This window comes from Lates calcarifer, linkage group LG19, assembly GCF_001640805.2.
Source record: "Lates calcarifer isolate ASB-BC8 linkage group LG19, TLL_Latcal_v3, whole genome shotgun sequence".
Lineage (NCBI taxonomy): Eukaryota > Metazoa > Chordata > Actinopteri > Centropomidae > Lates > Lates calcarifer.
Genome location: NC_066851.1, coordinates 4,034,331 through 4,060,801, shown reverse-complemented (window position 1 = coordinate 4,060,801; position 26,471 = coordinate 4,034,331). Strand labels below are relative to the sequence as shown.

At 41.4% G+C, this 26,471-nt stretch overlaps 1 protein-coding gene across 4 annotated transcripts in view; it reads right to left on the bottom strand.

Annotated features, from left to right (window-relative positions):
• Positions 1-483: 483 nt before the first annotated feature.
• daam2 (dishevelled associated activator of morphogenesis 2) overlaps positions 484-26,471 on the bottom strand; it is a 93,852-nt gene continuing 67,864 nt past the window's right edge. For 3 of the 4 annotated variants that reach the window (XM_018695103.2, XM_018695102.2, XM_018695101.2), the window contains 19 exons: positions 26,033-26,136; positions 25,307-25,373; positions 25,033-25,150; positions 24,791-24,929; positions 21,988-22,046; positions 21,586-21,770; positions 21,034-21,336; positions 20,684-20,791; positions 19,103-19,132; positions 16,520-16,626; positions 15,483-15,567; positions 15,001-15,107; positions 14,154-14,242; positions 12,135-12,303; positions 11,315-11,422; positions 11,009-11,069; positions 10,591-10,722; positions 5,682-5,852; positions 484-5,505 (listed from right to left, as the gene is read on the bottom strand). In XM_018695103.2, coding sequence (XP_018550619.1) covers positions 5,293-5,505; positions 5,682-5,852; positions 10,591-10,722; positions 11,009-11,069; positions 11,315-11,422; positions 12,135-12,303; positions 14,154-14,242; positions 15,001-15,107; positions 15,483-15,567; positions 16,520-16,626; positions 19,103-19,132; positions 20,684-20,791; positions 21,034-21,336; positions 21,586-21,770; positions 21,988-22,046; positions 24,791-24,929; positions 25,033-25,150; positions 25,307-25,373; positions 26,033-26,136 — 2,355 coding nt within the window. In that variant the 3' untranslated portion in view covers positions 484-5,292. The remainder of the gene's footprint in view (positions 5,506-5,681; positions 5,853-10,590; positions 10,723-11,008; positions 11,070-11,314; positions 11,423-12,134; positions 12,304-14,153; positions 14,243-15,000; positions 15,108-15,482; positions 15,568-16,519; positions 16,627-19,102; positions 19,133-20,683; positions 20,792-21,033; positions 21,337-21,585; positions 21,771-21,987; positions 22,047-24,790; positions 24,930-25,032; positions 25,151-25,306; positions 25,374-26,032; positions 26,137-26,471) is intronic. The other variant, XM_018695104.2, reaches the window with a different exon arrangement.

The window sequence follows — 26,471 nt, the reverse complement described above, 5'->3', positions numbered from 1 at the left end:
AACATGTTAGTACTAATGTTGTAGTATTCATGATACATTTCTTACCAAACTGTATACTGTATGCCACTGCATTATATAATGTATTATGATACAAGGTGAGGTACTAGATCTCCACAGTCTTCAGTGGACTGAGCACCAACATTGTATCCATCTCTATTTACATGTGGGATGTACAGAATATTAGAGACACCACTGTCACATTTACCTTATTTTGAAAGGTTTCACTGGTTGTACTGGTTGTACTGGTTGACAGAGTGATACTCTGTCTGACTGGAGCAGTCAAGTACCATACGGAGTGCTGTGTTCATTCTGGAGTTTGTGGCTATTGATGATGATGAATAGTTTGTTATTATAATTCAGTCTATCAGTTACTCTTTAGATTGAGCTGCTGAAGTGTTTGGCCTATAAGAGATGTGAAAAGAATAGACATAGTAGTAGAACGTTGTAGTACACATTATAATGAAGAAAAGAATAAACCATCACTTGTAAGGGACAAAAGTTTATTGTAACCCTACAAAAGACACAGGGTGAGAAAAATACAAAACAAAAATAAAATTATAGAAATGAAAAAAAAAAAAAGATTCTCATTCTTATACAAGTCTCAAAACTATCCATCATACACGGACCACAGTTTAATTATTCATATTTTTAATATAACATTTTGTTGTAATGCTGTGTGTACATACAAAATATAGCAAACTAAATAAGGCAAATAAATAGAGGTACAATATACAGGAGAATGGAACATTCCTCAATGTTTTAATCTTTTTTTAATCTTATCTCAAACATCAAGAATGGTGTACAAAATGCTTTTTTTTCCAACTGTACATCTTTCTGTGGAGGATACTTTTTTTTCCAACCATAAAAATACTGACTCCTCACAATTATACAACCTCTAAAACTGGGTGCAACTTGTCTCAGGCAGTACAAATTGTGTAACAGGTGTGTCTCCACATTGCAAGCAATTTTCTATTAAAGGTTAAAGTCAACACATCACACTTTGTGCACCCTTTTTTAGGCATGCAGGTCGACGCCAAGTGCATGATTTGACAGAAACGCGGTGGTGTCAAGACACCGACCTCCCCCACCCCACCCATCTTTATTTTACACCCCAAAGTAGGAGACAGACAAGTGAGGCTTTAAAACTCAGAACACTCATGTTACATCAGAGTGTCACCTCTTTGTGTTTATGTCCCCACAATGTCTTCGTCTCTGCCATCCAACAGACTACTGATGTGTTTCCAGCGGCCCAGCCGGAGTCCCCTACCTCACTTGCCCTTTTTCCTCTTTACACCATGTTATTTTTGCACCACTCTTTCATTGCACCCTTATCATTTCAGAGTCATCTAAGCCCTCAACATGGCGCTGCAAATGGAAATGTCCCATAATAAAAGTGCATTGAACAAGCTACTAATTTCATTCCTCTGATTTCCATCTTTACACTCCAAAATCAGCCAGTCAATGGCCAAATAAACATCCAAACATGTAATAACACAAACATGTAATAATACTGACAATGTTGCAATACCCCTCAGTAAATAGTCAGCACTACAATACGGGTTAAAGCTCTGGATTAAGAGTTTAAAGGGTCTGCCAAAAGTTTGATATACTAACTCTGATTAACTGGAAAAACAAAAGGAGCAGAGGTTAGAAAATAGAATAGCTCAAATATACATGAGATGCTGGTTAAAGAATAAGCAATCATATGACATTTCCCTCTTAGGACTTGAGGGGCTTTCCTGATTTTTTAAAGTGTCTGAAAGTTTGAGTCTATTTGGTTTACTGGTTAATCTCAAAAGTGTGGGACATGGGAAGCTCAGAGATCCTCTATACACTGTCTCATGTCATCTTTCCAGCTTCACACCAGCTTCTCTCTGCTTCAGTTTGAGGACATATTGAAAGAATAAAGCCCTGATGGAATGTGCTGTGTCTCTGTGAAATAACTGATTACAGATCAATTAAAGCTGTAGGAGAAAATGCAGTGGGAGTTTCTCTGTACAGGTAACAGGTAAAAACTCTGATGACATGCCAGCCATACTGAAGTACACCTGAAAGAGTTCATTAGGAGACATTGGTGAGTTACTGTGCCTGGAGTTGGGGTAAAGTGCCACATAATGCTAACACTAAGGAGAGCTGTAACTGCTTGTGATGTCAGGTGCAACACAAAGTGAACTATGGGAAGCCACAAGATGGCGCCAGTCAGTCTAATCCCAACTACAAGCCTCATTTCATGCAAATACTGTGCATGTAATGTTTTGGGAAGCCACACACACTAAAACACAGTAAGAGGAATGGTACATGTATGAAAACAGAGTCAGAGGCACTTAAAGGTGAAAATGTTTAAGACCAGAAAATCTGGCAGAATGACTGGATGAGGACTAACTGGGAGAGTCATTACAAGACCAACATATAAATACATATGGGTAGTGAGTGTTAAGTAGCATGTCTGTCAGTTCATTCAGAAATACTAGAAATTCAAAAACACAAATGTTAAGTCTTATTCTTGTGTTTTGAACACCTCTGAAAATACACCGTGTGCTTACTGAATTAAGTGCAGTGGGAAAATTTCTACTTTGACATGGTGGTAAATGGGGAATAGAAGTGCAGTATGAATCCTCTGTTTAGTGTCATTGTTAAAAGCCTGTAAGATTCAGTCATCCTTTGAAAAAACTGAACCAGGGGCTGGTGTGTGAATACTATCCATTCTACATGCATCTAAATGCAATAGGGCTACATATCAAAACAATAGAAAGCCTCAGCTACTGACCCAGGCTTAAATATGTTTCCCTCTCCTGTTGATAGATTATAAGAACACAGGCATGAGTGGGCTAACAGAGGAGATTAAACACAAGTCTTCATTTGAAAAAAATCCCAGAAAAAAATTTAAATCCATATCCAGTCCTCCTCCTCCTGCACACTTCATATATAGCCCTATACGGTACTACAGTAAACATGCATGTGGATGGATTGACTAAAATGAGTTATCTAAGAAGAAAGATGCTAATCAGGATATTTCATATGAACTTAATGTGTGGTTTGCCCTCTTCCTGCTTACATGAAGAGGTAGGTTCATATGAGGTGTATACTTCGGTTTTATACTGATCCATCCTTTCAGTTGATGTCTCAAAACGGAGTGTGAACCTATCAGCTCACTTATTTTCCAAAGCACTAAGAGCAGGAGACACCTGACCCAGGATCTTCAAGATTTAAAATGTTTCACTGAGGTAACCACATACATTCCTTTTTCATTCCTAGTGCTATAGTCTTAGATTAATACTCAAAGGAAAATAATTGGCATGTGGGGCTGACTCTGTCATAATGAATAGATCATAGAAACACAGTCCAACCATATGTAAAACATCTGAGAGAAGCTGGAAGGAAAGATGGAAGCATGGCTTGTTTTCTATGATGTTCTCTGAGGCTGGAGTCTTCCTGTTACTGTCCTGTCAGTGTGCACCATTAAAGATAATAAGAAGTTTCTACACACTTTAAGTGCTTTGTTGTACCTTGACTTTGCAGTAACAGACTCTATACATGGGGTGGTCTGATATCACAGTGCCAGCTGAAAGACACAGATACTGTATGATTAATCTTGGTGACTGAGTAATCAAGCACTAGTTTAACTTGAGGTGAGGGTAAAAAAAACCTCAACTGGACTGATGGCTCTGTACAGAGACCACACGTTTTAGCACCAGTGAAACAGATCCCACACATACTATGGATGAGAGTCATTAAAGGCGCAATGAGAACTGCTGTGCAGCATCCTTTCAGACTCTTAAGAGCCTGTGTGGCCTGAATTTTACTGCAGCCAGTAGGGCTGAGTACACAGTCCACATTCAGGTGGGATCAGGGAAACTGACAGCCCTGTAAACTGATTGCAGATTGTGCCTTTAAGGTTAAATTAATTTATGGCATTCCTTCATTATCTTTGATATAGATAACAGTAATTTACACACACAGAGGATTTTTTTTTAGGTTGGCTTGTGGAAACATATGAGTGTAAAGTTTGTCAGAAAAGCTACAGTGCAAACAAGACATACAGGTGTGAAAAGGACAAGCAATTATCTTTTTTTACATAAAGCGCAAAATGTATAGAAATTCACTTCAACAGCAATGTGAACTTGCAACACCAACAAATAATGCATTGCGTGTACAAAACCCCAAAATGCCATGAAAACATAAAAAACCTCTACATCTTTGCAATTAGCTTGTCTGCATCTAAATATAAATATATATCAAGGCCTAATTGCAGTATGTTTTGTATTAATACATTTACATGTGTTTTCTCTTTGCTTTGGCACTGGTTAATGCCAGAACAATGTTGTAATCACTGAAGAGTATAGGTGAGGCTTGACCCTTGTGGCACAGTCATCACTTTTGTCAGGTGGATCAAGCGAAGATGTTTTTTTGTTTCCTTGAGAAGAGTTGTATCCTCTGAAGCTGCAGCTTGGGATGTATATACATCCTGCCTGGGAATGCTGTGTGCTGGAGGAGGCCATTGGGATGCATCCTCTGTTTTGAAGCGACAACCCTCCAATTCATATATCCTCCCTCCACTCTTTCAGAAGCCTACAAAGCATTCTGGGGAATTGGCGGCTCCATGTACTTCTTTGTAGTAAAGAAAGTTCATGAATATCCATCCGTTCTGTGGCTGAAAACTCTCTTTTCTGAGGGACACTTGAAACAACCATGACTGTGGAGGTTATGGCTTGGTTCCCCCTTTCCACCTTCTTTTTCTGCTTTTTTTTTTTCTTTCTCTGTTTCTGCCTGGAGTGGCTTCGTAGTCCTTTTCCAAACACTTCTCTTGGTCTCGCATCTATGTACAGTGTGACTGGCTGATCCCAATGTTCTATGTGTTTAAGAGCCAGGTAGCAAAAAAGATGGAGCAGCTCCAGCACCAAAGAACTTACTGAGGAACACTGAAGGGTTTTGTAAGGAAAAAAAAAAAAGAGCAGTGAGAAACGGAAGCTTGAGCACAGTGTTAAAAGGATATGGTCAAAAGACATGGGATAATGTGTCACAGTGGTCTGTCCATCCATCCATCGATCTTAACTGTCCTTCGTCCAGCTCAGGAGATCACACAACTTCCAGGACTAACAGGTTGAAAATAGCTTTACAAGACCAATCAGAGGAGAGGGTTGCATCCTTCGAAATGGCACGCCGTCCATACATGTCACTACATGTCCAGTCCAGCCATTATTTACATCCTCTCCAATGTCAGTGGTGCCAAGAGATCTACACCACGGCAGAATTTAGGTGTCTAGTGTTTTTTTTTCCTCTCCTTATCCCAGCCTAGTAGTTGACCTTGGTGACAGCTCGTTCGCGGCCACCGCCCTCAACGAGCTGGTTTACGGAGCGCTTGCGGTTACGCTTGAACTTGTTCAGGTCCTTGTCAAAGACCTCGCCGGAACGCAGCGCTGAGACCAGGTCGTCAAACTCGCCGCCGACCTCATCTGAGGCGCCGCTCTTCTTAGCCCGCCGTTCCCGTTCCCTCTGCTCTTTGAGCTGGAAAGAGTTAACATGTGGCATGCATTTCAGTTTCAGTCTGGACTGAAGCAGGAAGTATAAGTGAAAAAAATTCAATAACTGTTGATGACTGACAAGAATGAATTCTTTCTGTGACAATATGGTAAAACAAAGTAACAATGTCTCAGGTTTAGTAATGTGCATGTGTGTCTCACCATGGCCTCCATTCGTGCCCTCCTCTCCTCCTCGTCCTTGCGTCGCTGCATGTTCTCCAGGTCTTGCCGTGCTTCACTAAATGACTGCAGGAAGGTGTCAAAGATCCCGAAGAACTCATCAGGCTGCATCCTCCCTTCGTCCTCCCCAAAGTGCTTCAGAGATTTGGCAAACTACATACACACACACACACACACACACACAAGGAAACAGGAACCAAAACCATTATCATGTGTATTTGCGTCTGTGTACTGCCTGTTCTAACTCTTGTTCCTGTAGTGACTTATGTGAGTAACACATGGGAGCCTGCATTTGCATGCCAGTAACTGTAGAAACACACACAGATTAACACACACAAGGTGGGAGAACGCATGATTTGACCACCGTATGTCCACCCTGTTCTGTTCAAGCTGTTCAGTGCGCTGTGCCAGGACAATGCCTGCAGCCAAACCTCCTCTACATTCCTACACACACAGCTTTGTACTGCAGTATACAGCAGAACACACAGATAGGCCATGCCAATATCTTAAACATAATATGACACTTATGGTACTTAAGTATAGTACTGTTGCCACATAAAGGTCAGAGTTAGTTCTCCCTATGGACTGTAGAGACTTGTCTTATTAAAAGACATCAGCAGACCGATCGCACAACTTGAGCCTAAATAATTTTTAAAATCTTTATTCTGATGAAACATCAGCAGACCCAGAAGAACATAAATATTCAGTGGGAGTCATGTCCCTGGCCATGTGATTCATTCTCCTTTTTACCAGCTGGTCACTACCTTTGTCTACTGTTCAGTGTTGTGCAGGTGGCACATTGTGGGTTTATTTATTGCAGACAGGATGCTGCTGAGAGCAGTGAGAGAGAGAGTAGTAAAGGTGCAGGCTGCAGAACCAAAACAATGAGCTTAAAGATGCTAAAAAGCTGTGTACAGCTGCAGAGTCTGATGCTAATTCTCTGTGGGCTAATCATCATGAGCAACAACTTTCATATACACGTAGTCATTTGATTCATTGTTAATACAAAAACTGTTAAAACAACTTCAAGCAAAAGCACTACTTCATGTATGTAGCGCTAATTTTATGTATAGCGATATACTACTACTAAACTACTACCCCACTACATTTCAGGGGCAAATTGTTCTTCATCATTTCACTTCATCAGACAGCTAGCTTGTTGTTATTGTTCGTAGCAATATTTTCAACCAAATCATATAATCATTCAATTGAAAATAACATTGCACTGCACTGCACTGCACTATACTGTACTACACTGTACTGTACTGTACTACTGTACTGCACTGTACTACACTGTACTGTACTGCACTGCACTACTCTGCTCCACTCTGATCTGATGTGGGAGTAAAGTGACAGAAAACATCATATCATTCTGGTATAGATGAGGACAGTATACTGTATGTGGTCCTGCTGTTGTGATATAAAGGAGTTGGGGCTCGCTCTTTTCTGAGGATTCGAAACCATCCTGTCATTATGGGCTGGTCACCATGGCAACCTCCACCATCATCCCTCTCTCTCCTGTAATTATGTGTCTGGTCAAATTCGTTTCCTCTCGTCCCCTCGGGTCTGTGCTAAATGAGTAAAAACACGCGCGCACGCAAACACACACAATGAAACGGAGAATATGAAGTCACACAGATTTAGCTCGTCTCACACAGACACACACAGACACCGCTGTGCTCTGTGAGAGGCTAATTCACTTTTTGTATCCTTGATGGAGTATTTAATGTGCCCCTGCTGCTCTGGTTCAAAACTTCTCATATTTGTTTATCATGGATGTTGAGGTAAGATATTTTCAGATGCTTATATTTAAAATTGTTAAGAATTTTTAAATGCTGTTTCAGATGAACATATCATGGATTTGGCACCTTCTTCTCAACCACTGCTTAAATATTATTACTTATTATGCAGGGGTATACTGTGTCTAGTCTAGCCATGTGTGAAATCTTGGTCGTTTCTTAATTAGAACCTAAAAAACTCAACTGCATCTATTTACAAACAACATGAAGAACATCCTTTTTATTTTTCATTACTTCAGATGTTATATGATCCCTCACTATCCATGGATGCTAATCCATCTGATGAGGACCTGAGGAAATGAGCCAAGCTCCTCTTTCAGTAGTTCTGCACCCGATTACCACCTGCGCAGCGGTGGCTTCAATGAACGAGGGCAAGTGGGAAATAAATTTTGGAAATTGCTGCTGAGCTAGAAATGGACGCATGAACAAAATATTCCATATGTGGAGAGAAACTGCAGTGAGGTCAGTTTCTGCAGAGCTTTGGTCAGTTAGTGTTACATGGCTTTTGATCCTTTCGTTGCACACAAAATTGAGACTCAATTTGTTGATCACATGGTTAAAAATCAAATACTCCATTGATGTAAAAACCCAACTAAGACTTAAATGGACCATACTGATGTTTCTCCACACTTAAGCCCATTTACAACTCACATATACTTAACACTTCCACAAACTATTTCTCAAAGCAAACCACAGCAATTTAGATTCTTACCCACACTAGAGAAAGGGCACTAGGAATGGCAGTGTGGTGTTCAGTCATTTAGACTTTCATGACATTTTGTGCAGGCCTTTGTGGTTCCCAGACAGTGAGCCCTAATGCCTTTAGTAATCCCTTGACCTTTTTTCCAGTGCAAAAATAAGGTTGCCATTTTTGGCTCAGAGTGAAATCTTTAGACAAGTAAAGACGTTGCTTTTGAGATTAAATGAATTAACTTCTGTGACCCTCTGACTTTTTCATTTAGAATATCATCAGATCAACATTTTAATTTGTCGACTACTTTGGTTTATGACTAAATCCCAGCAAAACTAAAGAGATTCCATTCAGCCACAGCTGTACTTTGTGTTTAGTTCAAATTAACAGATGTTAGCATGTTAGCATGCAAAAGTGTCATGGTGAACATGGTACATTATTATGTTACCAACATGTAAAATTACCAGTGTCCATGTATATCTACCTTGTCTGCTTTCTGAAATAATGTATCACTTGGTCGTATAATTGGTTCTTTAGTTTTTATTTTCTAATATTTCTGATTTTGTCGGACACTGCACCTCTGTTATAATGACACACTCATAATGACCTGCATAATCCTGCAATGATAACATAACTTTGACAATAACATGCGCTGTGGCAGATTAACTAATTCAAGCAAATTTTATCTCCACAGGTTTAGTCTCATACTGCAGTGAAACGACGTCTGTATGGTGGGAAAACACTTTTAAGGAATGGTTTAAGACAAACAACACCTCAGTGTGCTTTGAAAAACAGCTGGCAGTGATGTGGAGTATTCATAATTTGAAGCAAATGGGCTGAAAAGTGCAAAGACACTTGTTGTATGAGTGATTAAAGTGCAAAGGCAGATTAATGATCCACATGGGTGCTATTTTTAATGTTCCAACCCATCTGCTAAAGGTGTTTTATTATTCAAATTAGTGACTGTTTCTAGATTTTTTTTTAATGCTGCATTTACCACTAGCATTCAGAATTCTTTCTTTTATCTTAATATTTCCCTTTTTAACAGCACATGTGGGATCTTGAAGCACTCCCTGCTCTGTTTTCTGTTTGAAACCCAGCTGTTCTGTTCTTGAATAGAGCCAAAATCTTGTATTGTCTGTGAACATGTTGATGTGAGGGTGTGTAGACGGGTTGTTAAGTATAAACCCAACCAATCTCTCTGGATAAAAGAGAAATCCCTTCTCGCCTCTGGAAACCTCTGTCCCAGTAACCCACATGACCGTGGACAACTGTAATCCTTTGTAATGTATGTAGTAGTGTCTGGTGAAGGCATGTGTGTGTCTTTCTCAGACACACTCTCACACACACACACACACACACATTTGTTGCCATGGAGCTTTATGAGCCTTAGTGGACTGCCTGCTCTGTTTAGTCATCCTCCTCTCCCTCCTGAAGATCTAAATGCAGAGTGCACACCCACACTTCCATATTTGTATTCCAGTGGAAACGGAGCATCAAAGAGCCTTGACAAGCACCGAGTCAATGCGTCAGACTCCCCGTATACCAACCACACACACACACACACGCAGACAGACACACACACTTATGTTAAGAAAAGTGTGTGTTCACAGTCTGGGCCAGGTGAACACAGGTTCTTTTGTTTTACAGTGCCCTGCTTCTCCAGTTCTTTTCCCGTGACGTCCCAGCTGGCCTGTTTTCCCTCCAATATTTTACCGACCTCCTCCTTGAACAAACAATTAAGTAGAGGGTCTCTAAATGGAACCCTGTCCTCCTCTCTCTCTTCCTCACAATCTGTTGATCCTTTAAAGAATTTAAGCAACTTGGGGACATAGCATCAGTATGTCAATTATTTTGGAGAAAGTCATGCCTCATAATAAAGTAGAATGTAATAACTGTAATAATGTGACTATTGAATGCAGTCAGCTTTCAGTGTGTCAGCATCAGAATGTTAAATGTGCAAGAGAGCACAGAAGGCCTGCAAATTAAATAACACTTTCACGTAAATCTTTTCAACACTGTCATACTTTGGGATTCCCACAGCCCCACTGATATCTTCAGCTTACATACTTCCTCCCATACATCAATACATGAGCCAGTGGGGTTCAAAAGGCCTTTTGTCCCAGTTGTACAAAGAAGGGGAATGTGGAGAGAATACATGGGGGGAATCCAGGGTCATCTTTCAGTGCTGGGTTTCCCCCTGTGCTGCTGAAGTCATCACAGCTTCTCCCTCCAGTATTTTGTCACCCCCCCCCCCCCCCTGTCTGTCTGACACGAAGGCTTGGCAGTGAGGACTCATGTGCTAAAGCCACCCACATGGACATATGAACTTACACCGAAAGTATGGTCTTCTCTCACATTCATATACAGTGTCCAGCTGAGCGGTTAAGCAGGTAACTACCTTGTCCTTGGCTTCACTCAGCTGGTCCTCCAGTTCAGAGAAGCTGAAGCCAGCCACAGTGATGAAGTCACCGATCACAGCCACAAACTTATCCCCACGTTCCCTCGTCCTGCTCTGCTGGTAGTGCAGCTCCTGGAGGGGGGGGGGCAGGTGACAAAAAAGACAGATCAACTTATGAGGCCGATGCTTGTATTCAGCGTTCTGTGAAGTGCAATATGTGTATGTGCACATACATAAGCCTTTGTTTCTGTGTGTGGTGGCAAATGTGACATTTGGTGTTCCATGTTGCAGTGGGTGGAACATTACCAGCATTTAAACACCTCACCCTGCTGTCCATCTCTGCCCAGCTCCAAAACATAATTACAGACAAGAGAAGAACCAATGGGAGGGAACATGACACAAACGCACAACAACTCACCGCCTCGAGAGCCTTTAGTCCACTTTTGATATTGTGCACCTCTTTTTCCAACTCAGCCAAACTAAGAGAAAGACAAAAATAATGACATTTACATTTACATTAATTTACATTCTCAGTGAATTTCACAGTGACAAACTCCAGATCTGTGGGAGTATTTTTTATCCAAGCAACAGCTATTGGCAATACAGCAACAGATGAAATCACATGCACGTAGGACTGAGAGAGTGCTCCTCTCTGCTGTAATAACGATACATGAACATTTCTTTTCCCTTCAAACGTCCCCACAGTGACATGTTGTGTACTCACTTGACTTTGGCAGCCTCTGGTACACTGATGAGGTCCTCCTGGATGTGCAGAGTGTCTGGGTAGTTCTTCTCAAAGATCATGATCAGGTAGTGCAACATGGTGATGTTCCTGTTGAATTGCAAGTAAAGACGTGACACAGAATGAAGCAAATTTTATCTAAAGTAATCTGGGTAACACTACCTCTTGAGGAGTTGCACACTTTTCATTTAGGAGTAATAAACCTACTTTACCACTACAGTTTCCATTTGGTGGGTTAGGGTTTGATGTAAACAGGAAGTATAAGTCCTAATATTACTAGTGCTGGTAATACTAATCATCAGAGTAGACTGTTTTCACATTTAATGCACAAAACACAGTTTCAACACAGTTTATACTAACAGGAAACAGGATAAAATATGTGTAATGTCAGCTGTCAATCAAACTGCAATTCAATCAGTCTAAGCCCATTTTGTTTATTTATTTTTTGTTTGTTTATTTTGACAAATTTGAGCTTTTGGGAAATCATGCTGCATTAGCTGCTAGCAGTTCCTGCCACCACTGAAACCATGAACTTACAGCCTGAAATTTGCTGAATTACTTCTGATACTGATAAAAGGCAAGGTAGGTAAGATCTGAAGTTCTCATGAATGTGTTTTTTAATGATTTCAAATGTATGGACGACCATCTACAATTAGACATGAGAGAAACTGAGAAACTAGCACTGGAAGGAGAAATTGATTTGACATTCCACACTGAGAAGATGTAGTATGATTATTTTATGTAGAGTATATCAATGGGGTACTCAGGGTTCATTTGAAGTCCACAGTCCCCCCTGGCCCACCTGTCTATGCTGGACTTAGTGTCAGCGATCTTGTTGAGGCTGGAGACCTTGAAGCCGTAGGCATTGCCTCTCTGGCCCTTGTTCATGAAGTTGCCGAAGGCCAGCACCACCTCCAGGATCTGAGTCAGCCTCTTGCTCCGAACCACCTCCTTAGATGCATTCAGGATGGCTGGAGGAAAATGTAGAGAGAGAGAGAGAGAGAGAAGCAGCTGGAAACATCATATAGTTGGTGACTGATTCGTCTGCGCTTTGCTTAGTGCATCACTTAAACTTTCATCTTACATAACGAACTGGCCTTTTCCCACTCCCTTCCATTCTGTTTCCTCCACACAACCCCCACGGACACACATGCAAACCAAAGCCTGCGCTGTACATGGCCCAAAGGTTCTCATCCTTTCCTTCATTTTTAACATCTTTCATGATGATTGATCAATATTCCCCACAACAACTTGGCAGCTCAGTGGGGAAACCCATCAAGTTCTTCCATCCATCCATAAAACAGCAGGGGGAGGGGATTATTCCAAACGCAGCCCCACGCTGTCCGTTTCTTTCCCCCTGAGGACAGACTTATCTGGCAAAGTGCAGGTGGTTCCCCCTTTCCACAGAAGAAATCTCAGTGTGAATGTGAAAATCATTAACAAAATCCATATTGTTATTGTTACAGGTCTTTCTGCTGCAATACAGCATGGGAACCATTTTTCTGGCTCTGCTGACAGTGTTCTGTTGGATGCAGAAAGGCTTGGCTGCACACTGCACTGTCCTGAAATGCTTCTTTTGAACATGCTGGGTGGTCTGAGGCAACATGCTCTCATCTCCACTGTATGACAAAATAACATGAATAATAAAATGAGATGAGAACTCTATTATGGGCATCGATGAACAGTGTGGTCTGGGAACATTTGGATCCAGCAACAAATATTCTGGAGGCTTGAATCAATACCCAGACTCAGTGGATTACACCTCTGCTGGTTCCCTCTTTCCATCCTTGTCAGCCATGTATGTCAGAAGATACATTTTATCTGATCTCAGAGTAGAATGGATGGACTGTCTGACGAAAAAGCTGCAGGACATGCAGGGCTTAACTGTCAGTCATCGCTCACTGCGAATAAAACACTGCTAGGACAAATAATGCAATGTGCTCATCAAAACCCAGATAGGCATTAAGGCCAGAAGAGAAATGTCTCTCAAGTAGCTATGACAGCTCAGTCGTGACACACTAGTGCGCACACACGTGCGTGCACACATGTCTCACTGGAAGCCTTTCTCCCTCCGTCTTTGAAGTGAGTTTCAGTGTTTACGAGAGAGGCTCTCCCCTCTCAACACAAGCCAGCTTTCCAAAACAGCCTCCCTGGTAACCTGGAAGCTGGCGCACAGGGAAAAACTGCAGAGGGCCAATATACAGTTTGGCCACCGGCTCTCACCATGCACACTTAACGCACAGAAGGGATTTCACAAGGCATTGTGAAAAGCATTGGTCAAAGTGCACAAAGCTGATGACATTTTGAGTGTTTTGTTGTTTGTTTTTTTCGCCTCTGGGAGTGTAACTGCTAATGTCAACTAATATTTCTGCCTCTCCATGGAAAAGCTGTTACTATACAATGCTTTTTTCAAGTATTTTTAGAGTAAACAAATTCAGTGAATAGGCTAAAACCAACAAGTCTGTTTCTCTCCACCCTGTCTGAAGCACTCAGACCCAAGCCCATTAGCTCCTATTCAAGTTCAAACAACTTCATGAGTATGTATGTGTATGTGCTGTATGCAGAGTCAAAATAAACTGCAGTGTGTGTTCATGGCAGTAAAATAACAGGTCACCCAGTGCAACAGTGTGCCTCATTGATGTGCACTTAACAGATCTTTGACAACAGTGGAGCTGCATGGCACAACAAAGTAAGATTTAAAGTCATTGTTGGTTTTGGACATTACAGTAAGACATGACATTATTTTCCATTCCATTCCATTAATCACAGACTTGAGTGGCCTCCTCTGCCTTTTACTGGCGTCCAAGGTGTTTGTCCTTACCTTCAACTTTCGGCTTGGTTTCACCTAAACGCTCTGCAAACTTCTTCTTAAAGAACAGAGCCTGCAGCCTCTGCTGGTAGTGGTCAATTCTGATAAAGAGAAGAAAGAGGTAAAAGGAGGAGAGACATAAAGGGATGTGAGTTACATTTGTCTCCAGGGGAGTGTCAGTTCAAAGCTAGAAGTCACCCAATTGTAAGAAACTCCCTTTCTCAGTTTTCACAGGCCTTTTTATCATCTAATAGGCTCCCATCAAGCTGGAGAGTTGACAAATGGGTATGTTAAACTTGCCCAAAAGTTCACCAAAGGAGGGAATGGGGATTTCAAAGAGGGACCAGGGATATTAAATGGTGAAAAAAGGGAAATAACTAAATCCCAGATGTATTCCTCAGACCAAAGGAGATGTGGTCAAAAGGAAAGGAAGTGGACAGGCTAATATTTCATGAAAGGAAATGAAAAGGTTTAATTATCTTGCACAAACAGAGCAGATTCTGAGAAAAGATGGAATGTAGAAAAAAGGCACTGATTTAAAAAGTCTCCACACTCTGACGTGATTGGAGTCCACAAAGGACAGCCTTGACTTCTTTTCTCAGCTAAATGATGAATCACCCTGAAGTCTGAGGCTTGTTCTTGACTCCAGGCTCCTCTCACAGCTTCAAAAGCTCATTCTTGTAGAACAGACAGTGTGCTTTTCAGTATTTTAGGATCTATTTGTGCTTCACTGGCTGATGTGTTGGTGCAACACAAAATCTGTATATTGTTCACTTTTGGAAATCTTTCATTTCAACTGCATGCCATGAGAATTAACCAGATTTGCAAATTAAGACTGTAAGGCTGTAGTCCTGTGTACCTGCTCATTTCAAACAAGAAGCGATCAGCCCGGGCCATGCGCTCCAACTCATGTTTGTGCTCCTCCAACAGATCGATGTCACTTTTCTCGGGGACAAATTTCAGCAGCTGCAAAGATGAAAGAACACAAATGAATTCAAATATTAATTCATGTGTCTGTGGTATTACTTTAGCTGCAATTCTTATCAGTCTCTCTAAATCTTTACAAATGTAAAATTACAAACTAAAATAAATTCAATAGATGCAAGCCCATGAAACATTTTGGGTTGTTTCCTTTCTGCCTCCTTGTCAGGAATAACTGGTTGTATAATATCATTTTCATTGGACCAAGTGCTGATGAGGCAAAGTACATCATATAAACCCCATTCAAAAATTTGTTTTCTTGCCCTTGTCCAACCAGTAATAATAGACTTGATGAGCTCTGCTGCTTCACTGCTATCATACACGTGTACATGATCATTCATCAAACACACTGAACCTTACCTGCTCCAGCATATCTTTGGCTAGCTCTTCTCTCTCATCCATCTCCAGGATCGCCCTCTTAATCTCTTCATTGCTCATTTTTAACCTGAAAAGGAAATAAAATGGCTTATTGAAAGTATTGTTTTAATTACCTTCATTCATTAAATGTAATTCATTACCACAAGACAAACAGCCCACTCACAGAAAACTGAAAGTGGGCTGATACTAATACTCTGAATACCGGTCTGGACCAGTGTCATCCCCAGGAGCACTGCCAGCTGTTTTCAGTGCATCTGATCAGTGTTAAGTGTACTGGGTTGTGATCAATAACAGCATTGTTAGTCTGTGCATCAAAGCTTTATTGACCCAACTCCTGACCCCATTTGGGTCTAGTGTGTACCCTAGGGTCATTTTCTATTGACATGAAAGTGAGTTTGGGGGCCATGCTTCAGTTTTGTCAGACACAGCAGAGGTCTCAGAGAGCCTGTTTATTGATTTGTAGAGGGGGGTAGGATTCAAATCCTCTAAAGAGCTTTGGATCATTGCTGTTAGTATGGTATGTTGTCAGATGGGTCTTAAATAATGACAATTGATTCTGTTTCAGATAGAGTGGGATTCTATGTCCCTTGAGAACAAGGTCAATTTAATGTGTCTTAATAGATTTTATATGGCCTTATGTGGAAAATGCAGTACTTAAAATAGACAGAAATCTTGCTGAAATCTGAACACTACTTCCTGAGATGCATCCTCTCTTGGGCACTGCTTTCTGTCTGTTATATGACAGTTACTTCCTCTCCAAAGACAAAAAAAAGGTAATTCAATTACACTGACAGATGTACTCATGTGTGTATTAAAAACACATTTCCTGTACCAGAGCACCTGCCTCAAGCAGCTCCACACTGAGTTACAACTCAACCTCCTGACCCCAACACTGCAGTGCTGCTTATTCCACACCAGTCTCTGCTTACGCCATCTCTTCACAATAATAATCTAAAGAACAAACAGTAACCAAGGTGTTTACTGTGGGTGCGATGTCAATCATGACTGGAACCCCTTACTTTGAAAGCAGGATGACACAGTTCTGTGCACGTCTACCGTCGATGACTGACAGCTCTTTGACCTTCCGTGTGCTGACATATATGTCGTCCATAGAGCCGGTCTCTTTCTGCAGAGAGAAAAAAGACAAACAGGCACATTAACTTTGCAACACAGTTCCATTAACATGCTCATATGAAACACAAAGCCTGCAAAATGAGACCTCTCCTCCTCCGCACATCTGTTTGACATCTTTATCTTGTTGAGGGATGACATGACCCTTTGTAAATATTTAACGTTGTGTTAATTTGGAGCATATTAAAAAAAAAAATAAAAAAAAAATCAAAAAAACCCAGGAGGACCAAGGCTAGTTGTTACAGTCTGATAACTACCTCACTGCCACTATAAAGTGCAGACAAAAAGGTTGCACTCCAGCCAAATACTTTAGTTGGCCTCAGGTCAAGTTCCCTGACCTGGTTTTGCACTGACTGCGACTGTCAAGTGTTATGCATCAATTATCAGTTCTCAAACTCTGGACTGGGTTTATATGAAAACATATTTAAAAGCTGTGGAAATTAAAAAAAAAGAAAAAAAAGTCTCAAATCCATGCCAGCAGGAGCAGAATATCTAAAGCAGGTCTTGGGAGAGAAAGTTTTTTTTGGTGAGTCACCACTGCAAACACAATGCAGGCAGGCCTATAAACCCCTCAGAGGAACAGGAAACACTGTTCAAAGCTGGGTTCAGGCCAGTCAGATATTTTTGTAAGCTTCACACAAATGTAGTAAATTAAAAATCCACAAGGGGAAAGAATACATGTCTGAGAAAACTGGTTGGGGCTGCATGTTAAACACATTCTATTTATGGTCTGAGCTGGTTTCCTGCTCGCCAGAAAATGTCCATTTTGAGGTTGCTGGGTATGACGTATGTAAAACAGATGCGGCTTGTAAAGAAAGTGTCATTTTTCCATGGCCGCGTTGACCCACGGTGCCTGGCAGCGGACTGAGGTTGGCACCAGGTTAGGGGGACAACTCCCATTCACTGGGTCTGCCAAAGCCTTCTCTGCCCACGCGCTGAAGCCAATTTCGCCAACTTGTGTACAGCATGTAGGCTCAGCGCAGTGTAACCGGAGACTAGCCCCTTCATCTTTTATAACAGTTATTAAGTGGCGTGATTGAAATGTGGTCAGGTGTTTGAACTGTTTTTTTTTTTTCTTTCCTGTGCAAGCCAACATGACTCTGAATACTTTTTCAACATGCAAGTGGCTGCATTTAAATTCAGGCTTTTCCTGTTCAGTTCATGACAATGAATTACAACAATTAAGGCAATGAAAGATGATGATGGTAATGATGGTAATCAATACAATAACTCAGATGAAAATGGAGATGTTAATGAAAAATAAGACAATGATGATGAAGATTAATGCTCCATTTAAATTTGGGTTTTCTATGCCTCCACCAAGGGAAACTGTCCAAGACTACAGCCTAACCAGCTACATACTGTCTTTCATTTGCTATACACCGATCAGCCATAACATTATGACCACTGGTGGATGAAGTGAATAACATCAATCATCTCGTTATAACACAATGTTCTGCTGAGGAACCTTTGGTCCTGACATTCATTTAAGATGTTACTTTGTCAGGTACCACCCACCTAAATACTGTCACAAACCACACACCCCTCCAATGGCAACAACACTCCCCAATGTCAGGGGCCTCCCCCAGCAGGATAATGTTCCCAGCATACCACAAAAACTGCTCAGAACAGCCCCAACAAGAGCTGTTTTGCCACTATGAGTGGGACCTATGCAATATCAGGCAGGTCCCACAGGTACTGAATCAGATTGGGATCTGGGGAGTTTGGAACCCAGGTCAACAGCTTTGGCTCTTTGTCGTGTTCCTTGAGACATTTCTGAGCAGTTTTTGTGGTGTGCTGGGAGCATTATCCTGCTGGGGCAGGCCCCTGACACTTGGGAGTGCTATTACCATTGGAGGGGTGTGTGGTTTGTGACAATATTTAGGTGGGTGGTATGTGACAAAGTAACGTCCAAATGAGTGTCAGGACCAATAGTGGTGAAAATTATGTCTTCAAGCCTGCAATAATTGATTGATAAGATGGTGTAGTAAATGTGTGAGTAAGCAGTTGCCTCTTTATACATATAGCATTAGGTATTCATCAGTATTCATTTGGAGTCTTGTTTCTAGCTACCAGATGATTTTAAGCCCAATATTCACTCTCCTTTTAGCCCTGCTTTGGTCTTCCCCAGTTCCTGAGGGAAACGCTCTTTGGCACTCAGTGTTCTAACTTACAACCTACTGTTTGGTGCTGGGCAGGTAAAGTGGGTTCATCAGAGCATTCTGGCTGAAAACAGCTGTCTGCTGCTGGAAATGATGCTAATGAGTACGGTGAGCAAAAACAGTAAAGATGCGAGCTGTAAAACCAAATCACTGAGCTGAAAAAGCTCTGTAGAGCTGAAGGGAAATGCAGAATTGATACAAAATAACTGGACTGCTGGCTGGCTGCTGCGTTGCAGAGGATATGATGACAGAGCAAAGGAAGGTAGGTAACCATGAGAAAAAAAGGGTGCTGGAAGTCCTTTAACTCACCTGTTTGAAGGATTGGTTAGTGAGCAGGTCCTGCCCAGGCAGTCGAAGAGTGCAGAGAGACACAAAAAAATTGAAAACACATGCAAAGATTAGCACTTCAAGCAGAAAAAAAAGTGGTGGCTAGAGCAAAGAACTATAACTATGCACACTACAAGCTGAAGCTGGGAAGCCCTCTGTGAGAAAAACAATAATCATCTACTGTCCAAGTCATCAGGAGCTCATGAAATCTATACACTAAAAGTCTGAGATATCTCTGTGTTGCATAGGCGAACAAAGAAGCTATTTAGCTCTGTTCTATGTTGGTTTCTGTCTTAAAGAGGTCACAATTGTTATAATGTATTCTTTTGATTGCATCTACATCTGTCCTGACATGCAAAAATAAGAACATGAAAAATGAGTGCAGTAACTAATCCTACAGAGGGCAAATGTAAACAAAAGTCCATTTTGAAAGAAAGACCGATGACAAGCTTAAAAAAGCAATTATGCCATGAATAAACATTGCAATATTGTCCACTCGAATTGAATCTTGCTCTTGCCAAATGGAACCGAGTTGTCAAAGCCAGGAAGATCTTGGGTTTTTATGTGGCTATATCCATAGAGATCTGCATTTAACCGTTGGCCTGTGCCAATAAAAACCTGCTCTGTATAAATAAATACCCACAGTAAATCACTGTCAGCAACAGCCTCAAATGACCCATTACTCTTAAATAAAAGCCTGCAAAGAATACTTGTACTTTTAGCTGTCAGGAGGCTTTTAAGCATGGCAGTAAAAAGTAAAAAAGTATAATGTCTTTACAGAGATTATGTATGGCTCTTCCACTGGGCCAACTGTGATTACTAGAAACTAATTAGGGCCCATTAACATTCCACTTAAACCCATCTGAGGTGGTAAAATATATCAATTTATGCAACTACACCCAATATTATCACATGACAAGAAGTATGTAATTAGTTTGTAGCACAGAGAGAAGTAATTGCTATGTACTGTATGGTATTGCCCCAAAGGCGTGCATACTGCAATTATCCTATTAGTCAGTCGGTGGTTCAACATGATTTAGTGAATTGCCTCTTTATTTTAGCGCACTAGCTTCAGGAAAAGGTTTCCTGTATCATCACCCCTCATGACTTCAGTGGTGATGACTGTTTCCTCTGTTGCCCTGATTCATGAGCCCATGAGGACTGAGTCAGTTCGCCACTTCTCACATAAACGCTCTGCAGATACAAGGGCAAAGCTTGAGCTCTGTGGCAACTCTACAGTAAGGCATTCAGCAGTGAACAGCTGCTCATGTTAGCCTGGAGCTGGACCCTTGGCACTGTCAAGAGTCCTCTTACAACATCCCACCCCTCCGCTCGCCACACACACACACACTCTCACTTACACACACAAGGCAAAATTCAAACTCTAACAGTTATTCACACAGGCATATAACAGATTTCTATGTCTATATGTTAACGCTCACACACACACACACACACACACACACACACACACACACACACACACACACACACACACACAGAACCTCAAGTCATTAAACCATACTCCAGAATGCTGTATTCCACTTGCTAACAAATCCAAACCTGCTGTCTCTGATAGGCTGAAAACATCTTCTCTATGTCCTTGAGGTCAAGAATCTTGAAGGCTCTCAGGTCATCAATGTCACTCCAGATGGTGCCATTGATCAAATTCTAGAAGGGGGTAAAGGGACATAAGAGATTAACATTTAAACACTGATTAACACTGAAAGTACTTACTTTGTGCTGTTTTTGTACTGAAATCAGGGTGAACAGATGCTTTGACTTTGTTTGCAATTATATCAGCTAAAAGAACAAACGTAAATGCAGCAGACTAACCATGCTCATACTATCATAAGATCTGTAGGGGCCTAATCCTCCGATGTTAAAGTCAAAGAACCCAAATGTTCTCTCACCTCTCCTAGTTTCGACCAGTTGAAGGACTTCAGCGGATGAGAGGGCTGAGGGATGGACTTGGAGCGCATTGTGGTCGCTGAGTTAAAGGAAGAGGAAATAGGGGGAGGTGGGGCTCCAAAAATGGGAGGGGCTCCCGGTGGAGGAGGCGGGGCGCCGGGTGGGGGAGGAGGCGGCGGAGGAGGCGGGCAGCTAAATGGCAGCGGAGGAGGAGGCGGAGGGAAGCCAGCAATCATAGGCGGTGGAGGTGGCGCCACGGGACCGCCGGGAGGTGGAGGAGGGGGCGGGAAAGACACACTGCCACCCTATTGGAGAGAAAAAAAGATAAAGTTATGATAACATTAACATAACATTACATTACATTGTCCTGCTTGACTTACAATAAGTACATTCAAAGTAAAAAATAAATATAAAAATCAAATTCAATATCAGTTCTTATTAACAAGATAAACAAACACTTAGCTACATGACTACAGAACAATATATTACTGGCTTGTACAGTGTGTTGTGCGTCATATTGTAAGACAGACAGTATAAAAAGCAAAGCTGCTCACAGCTATGTCATTGATGCGTGACGATAGATCCAGGACTTGTTCCCTGGCTGAGCGCAGCTCCACACCCTCACGCTGTAGCTTGTCCTTCATCTTGTTCAAAGTTTTCATCATCTCCTCCTTCTCCTGGGTCTTAGTGTCACACTCTCGTTCCTTCCTTTCTAGTTTACCTAACAGCTCTACATGATCTAAAAGGAAACAATGGGACAGAAAATCTGTTCACATGATGCACATTCGCACAACATAATGCAAACAGGAACAGGAACAGGTAGTATACCAAGCAGTGGATAATGATTTCTAGGCAAATGTAATTTTTAAAAAACTGGTTAATAGAGATGGAGATAAAATGCAATGATGCATTTTCTTTTTTAACCTGCAGAGTGCAGTGTGTCAAACAAGTATTACCTTTCCTGAACCTCTCTGCCTGGTCTCGCCACTGTTTCACCTCATTCTCATTGACTAACCTGTGGAGCAGAGAGACAAAAATAAGAACCAACACACAAACAGACAGATAAACTGAGCACAGTCCTGCACAAAAAGCTTGCACATAGGAGTCAACTGCAGTTCAACCAAGTCAAGGCTCAACATTTTGAGGGAGTTTAATCACTGACTTTCTTTTTTGTGAGAGGGAGTCAGATTCATTTCCAGCACTGACTGGGTTGGTGCAGATTGCTTTTTTAAGCTGCATAATATAACATAAGTATTAAAATAAATCCAACATGGCTGAAAATCAGTTATATTCAGAGTTATGAATTCTGGCATTTAGTTCTGGAGGCTTTAGGTTAAACAGGGTTACACTGATGTTCTGATATAAACATGAAATTTAGGACTGAGACATGAGTGTTTTTGATAGTGAAACAATCAGAGAGGACCATGTAAAAACTGAATGAGATAAAAGTGAGAAGATCATTGAATGGAAAGGTTGGAGGAATTAATTTGGATGAATAAAGACTGGAAAGAGAAACCTTGAGCATCGGTGGCGGCCATAGCTAGAGTTGAGAGAATAGACATGTTTCAGTGTCACTAAGCACAGAGTATAAACAAACACTAAAGAAGAGAATGAGAGAAGGAACTACCGAAAATGAATAGTGCTTAAATAGGACTGCCAATGAGGAGAAAGTAACTTCACTGCGGTGATGATTCACATTTAAATGCTTGCAATCAATTCACACGAGGAAATCCACAAGGCTGTTTAAAAGCAAATTGGTCATTAATCAGATTTAGGTCTTCTGAGTTGCTTGTGTTAGTGAACAGGGCTGCCTGAACTTGATTACGAAGTCTGGGCTGCTGTAATTACAGCTCGAGCAACGATCCATTGGGTCCAGCTCATTAAAACAAACAGACACAATGACTTTATTGTTGACTAGTCAAATAAATACCTTTACATCGCTGTGGAAAAATATGATTTGTACATGAGTGTTCACTTTGGGTCAGGCACACGTGTGAGTAGTCAGAGCCGTCGTCATGGTAACCACAGATGATGAATGACTTTGTCTCCCAGTTGTTTTAACAGTTGTTTTAACGCCCCCTCCCCCAACCCCCCCCCCCAAAAATCTGCCCTCCCCCTCTGAGCCGCCACTGCACGAGACTGTATGTTTTCACCCCTAAACTGTCGGGGCCTCCGGCACAGAGCCAAAACAGTGAGGAAATCTCAGTTTATACACTCTTTTTCCAGGCGTAATTTACTCTAGGAGAGTTTATGGAAACACAACAATTCTTTGGCAGTAATATAAAGTGAGGGGTAGGGTTTTGACCACTGCGATGAATCTGCAATAGACAGTAATGAGCGTCTGGGCTCAGACGCAGTGTCCAGGTTCACTTTCTCTATACTACTGGAAAGGATTACACTTAAGTGTGCTGATTGCACAAACAATGGTGGCTGAATTAGTGAACAAAGTGGGAGCTAGCAGGGGCCAAGGTTTACCACGCTACATATCTTATGGTGCTTTCACCGCTGAGACTAAACACATTCATCACTGATCTGTCACTTGGTTCAGAAATAACAAAAATGAGGAAGAGGATGGTGAAAGAGGAGAATGACAGGACATCAGAAAGAGAAACTGAGGTCAGCCTGAGGGAGAAACACACACCAAATGTACTGTATGGACAAGCTCTGAATGCCGTCTTTTAACACTACCTACACTCCGCACACTCCACAGTATTTGTCTTCTGAACACAAGTCCAGATTAGTTTCAGAACTCAGTGAAACCCAGACCACAAAAACCAGCAAATGTCAATGATCATTTGGAAATGAATCTCTCTGAGCGAAAGCGTAAACGGCGCCCATGACACATGCAAAACATCTACTTCCAAGTCATAATGCTCGGTTTTCCTTTATAAAATGATTACTTCTCTCTGTTGTCTCCTGCATGAAGCCAAGCGATTGCTTCACTGCACCTAAACATGGCTGACTTGGCCGGCCTATCCGCTTAATGTGATTAGAGAAATTTCCTTTTGATCTTCCAGCTTCCGCTTTCAAGCCAATTCACTGTCTGAGCATGGCTTCCTCCGATGCTGCCCACAACCCCTCGCTGCCACCTTCGCTTCACCTCGGCCCCCTGTGCAATCACATTCTCCACTCCCATCACTTGCACACAAGCTCAGAATGAAAAACAGACTGAGAGAGTTAAAACAAGTCTTATTACACATGATTACTGGTTTACTGTAAATGTTTCCCTACACCAAAGCTCCGATGCGTACCTCATGATATTCCACTGCCTCTTTGCCTTTGAGCCATGCCTCGATCATTCTGACATAAAAGTGCATAATGATGATATCAGACTTGTCTTTGATCTGAGTTCGAAGTGATGGTGATTGGATGTATTAGATTTTTCCAGAAATGAGAGCGTGTTTACAGCTTCAGAGGACGAGGAGAAGCTTTTAAAGAGGCTTTGGAGGAAGCACTGGAACTACAGTGCATTTACAGTAACTCTCTCTTGCACTGGTATGAATTACAGTATAGTGCCTGGATCACCACTTACAGTGCATTAGTGTTTGAAGACAGCAAATAATCATGTGATGATGATTCAGATAAAGCTTTATTTCTGACATTTACATACATTCATATAAACGCATCAGAAAAGGAAATATACCGTACAACCCCTTTGAAGTTGATGACCAACCAAGCTATGTGGTCCTGTGCTCACTGCTGTATACTGTATGTGTGTAAAGTGTGCACTTTGGTTGAGGATAATAAGATTCCACTTACATGCGAATGATGTTCTTCACACTGAAGTTGTCCAGAGGGGCGACGTCGGGGTCCTCTCCCTTGTCATCCTGTAGGACAATCTGCTGGAGGATCCTGTCTAACAGCTGCCAGTGCTGCAGGCTGCCACCACCACGCTTATCTGGATGGTAGGGCAAAGGCCAGAAACAGTAAGGTAATCCCAGTAAATTGGGGATGAGGTTTTTTTGTTTTCATGAAAACAGAAAAATCTGTCAGTTACTCACAGGGCATCTGCAGGCAGTGCTGGAGGATGGAGAGGAGGTGGGGGTAGGCATCTGTGTGGCTCAGCTTCTTCTTGACCAGTTCAAACATGGCACTGGCACTCTTTGTATCTACATGGGTCTGTTAAGAAACAGATAAAAACTTGTGAATGAATCTGATAGTTGCTCTGCTTGACTTCTGACAAATTGAGCCACACAGGCAGAATGGTGCGGTCTCTGATATCATAATCTGATGACAAAATAGACTGTTGTCCAAGGTTAATGGTAGATTACTCACCATATCAAATCTTTTGGCCAGCTCTGAGTCATCCTCGTTCCGCACCATCTCAAAGAAGTCCAAATGCCTGGAGAGAGAAATAACAGCCTGAGATTTATGAGTTTAACGATGAATGCTTGTCAACATTTTAAACTGATGCATTACTTCTGTTTGGAGTCTCGGGGACATGGTTAAATACAGTAGGACTGTAGAGAGAAGTTCTGACACAAAACTACCCTCTGAATCTCCAATAGGTCTATTTGGATATCTGTCATTGAAGTGTTATAACTGTTTGTTGATAAGAGATTTAATTGGGAGTTTGACCTCTCAAACATTTTCTCATCTTTTCTTTAGATATGTAACATCTCTTCTTCCAGGGAGTCCAGTGAAATAGCCTAAGGAAATGTAAAAATAGCAACATGTTTAATTTTGAGCAGTGCTGTTCTACAACTCAATCCTTGGCCAGGGCTCATAAGAGGAGAAAGCAGTTTTTGCACCCTGGGAATATTTGAAAGGAACCGAGTTGGAGATCTAGTGCTATAGCTGCTAGTATGATAAGATGAAAGGCTGGAGATGTAAGTAGGTGCTTTACCGTGTCTTAGCAATAAATACCAACATATATTTTCCTCTCCTTGTATAGAGAAGATCACCTTAAAGATTTATATCAAATGCAATGGTGAGTGTGTGAACCTGCCCTGCAAGTGATGATAATTAATTGGTTGATTGTTTATTAGGTCTCATGCTCACCTGTCCAGAGTGGCGTTTTCATGCTCTCGCAGCTTGTCGATCACTGGCTGGATGCCTAACATCAGGAACTCGTACCTTAGGTGGAGTCGAAACTCCAGGTTGTCCTGGCAACATAAGAGTTAACAGTAAGACAGGATGATAAAATTGCTATGAATTCACAAACCTTTAGCAAAGCTAGGCTAACTGGCTGCTGGCTGTAGCTTCATATTTACTGTACAAACATCTACCTCTTAAAGTGAATAAGCACATATTTCCAAAAATGTTAAATCTTTAAGTTCAAATATACATTTACAACAGATGTGGATTTTTGAAATTTAAACTTGTAACATACAATAAATTAAATGTTTCATCACTTTTTCACCTCTAAAATACTGAATTAAACAATTGACATGACTCCTTTTCCCACTATATTCAACTAAGTTTTGCCTGTGTTTGTTGA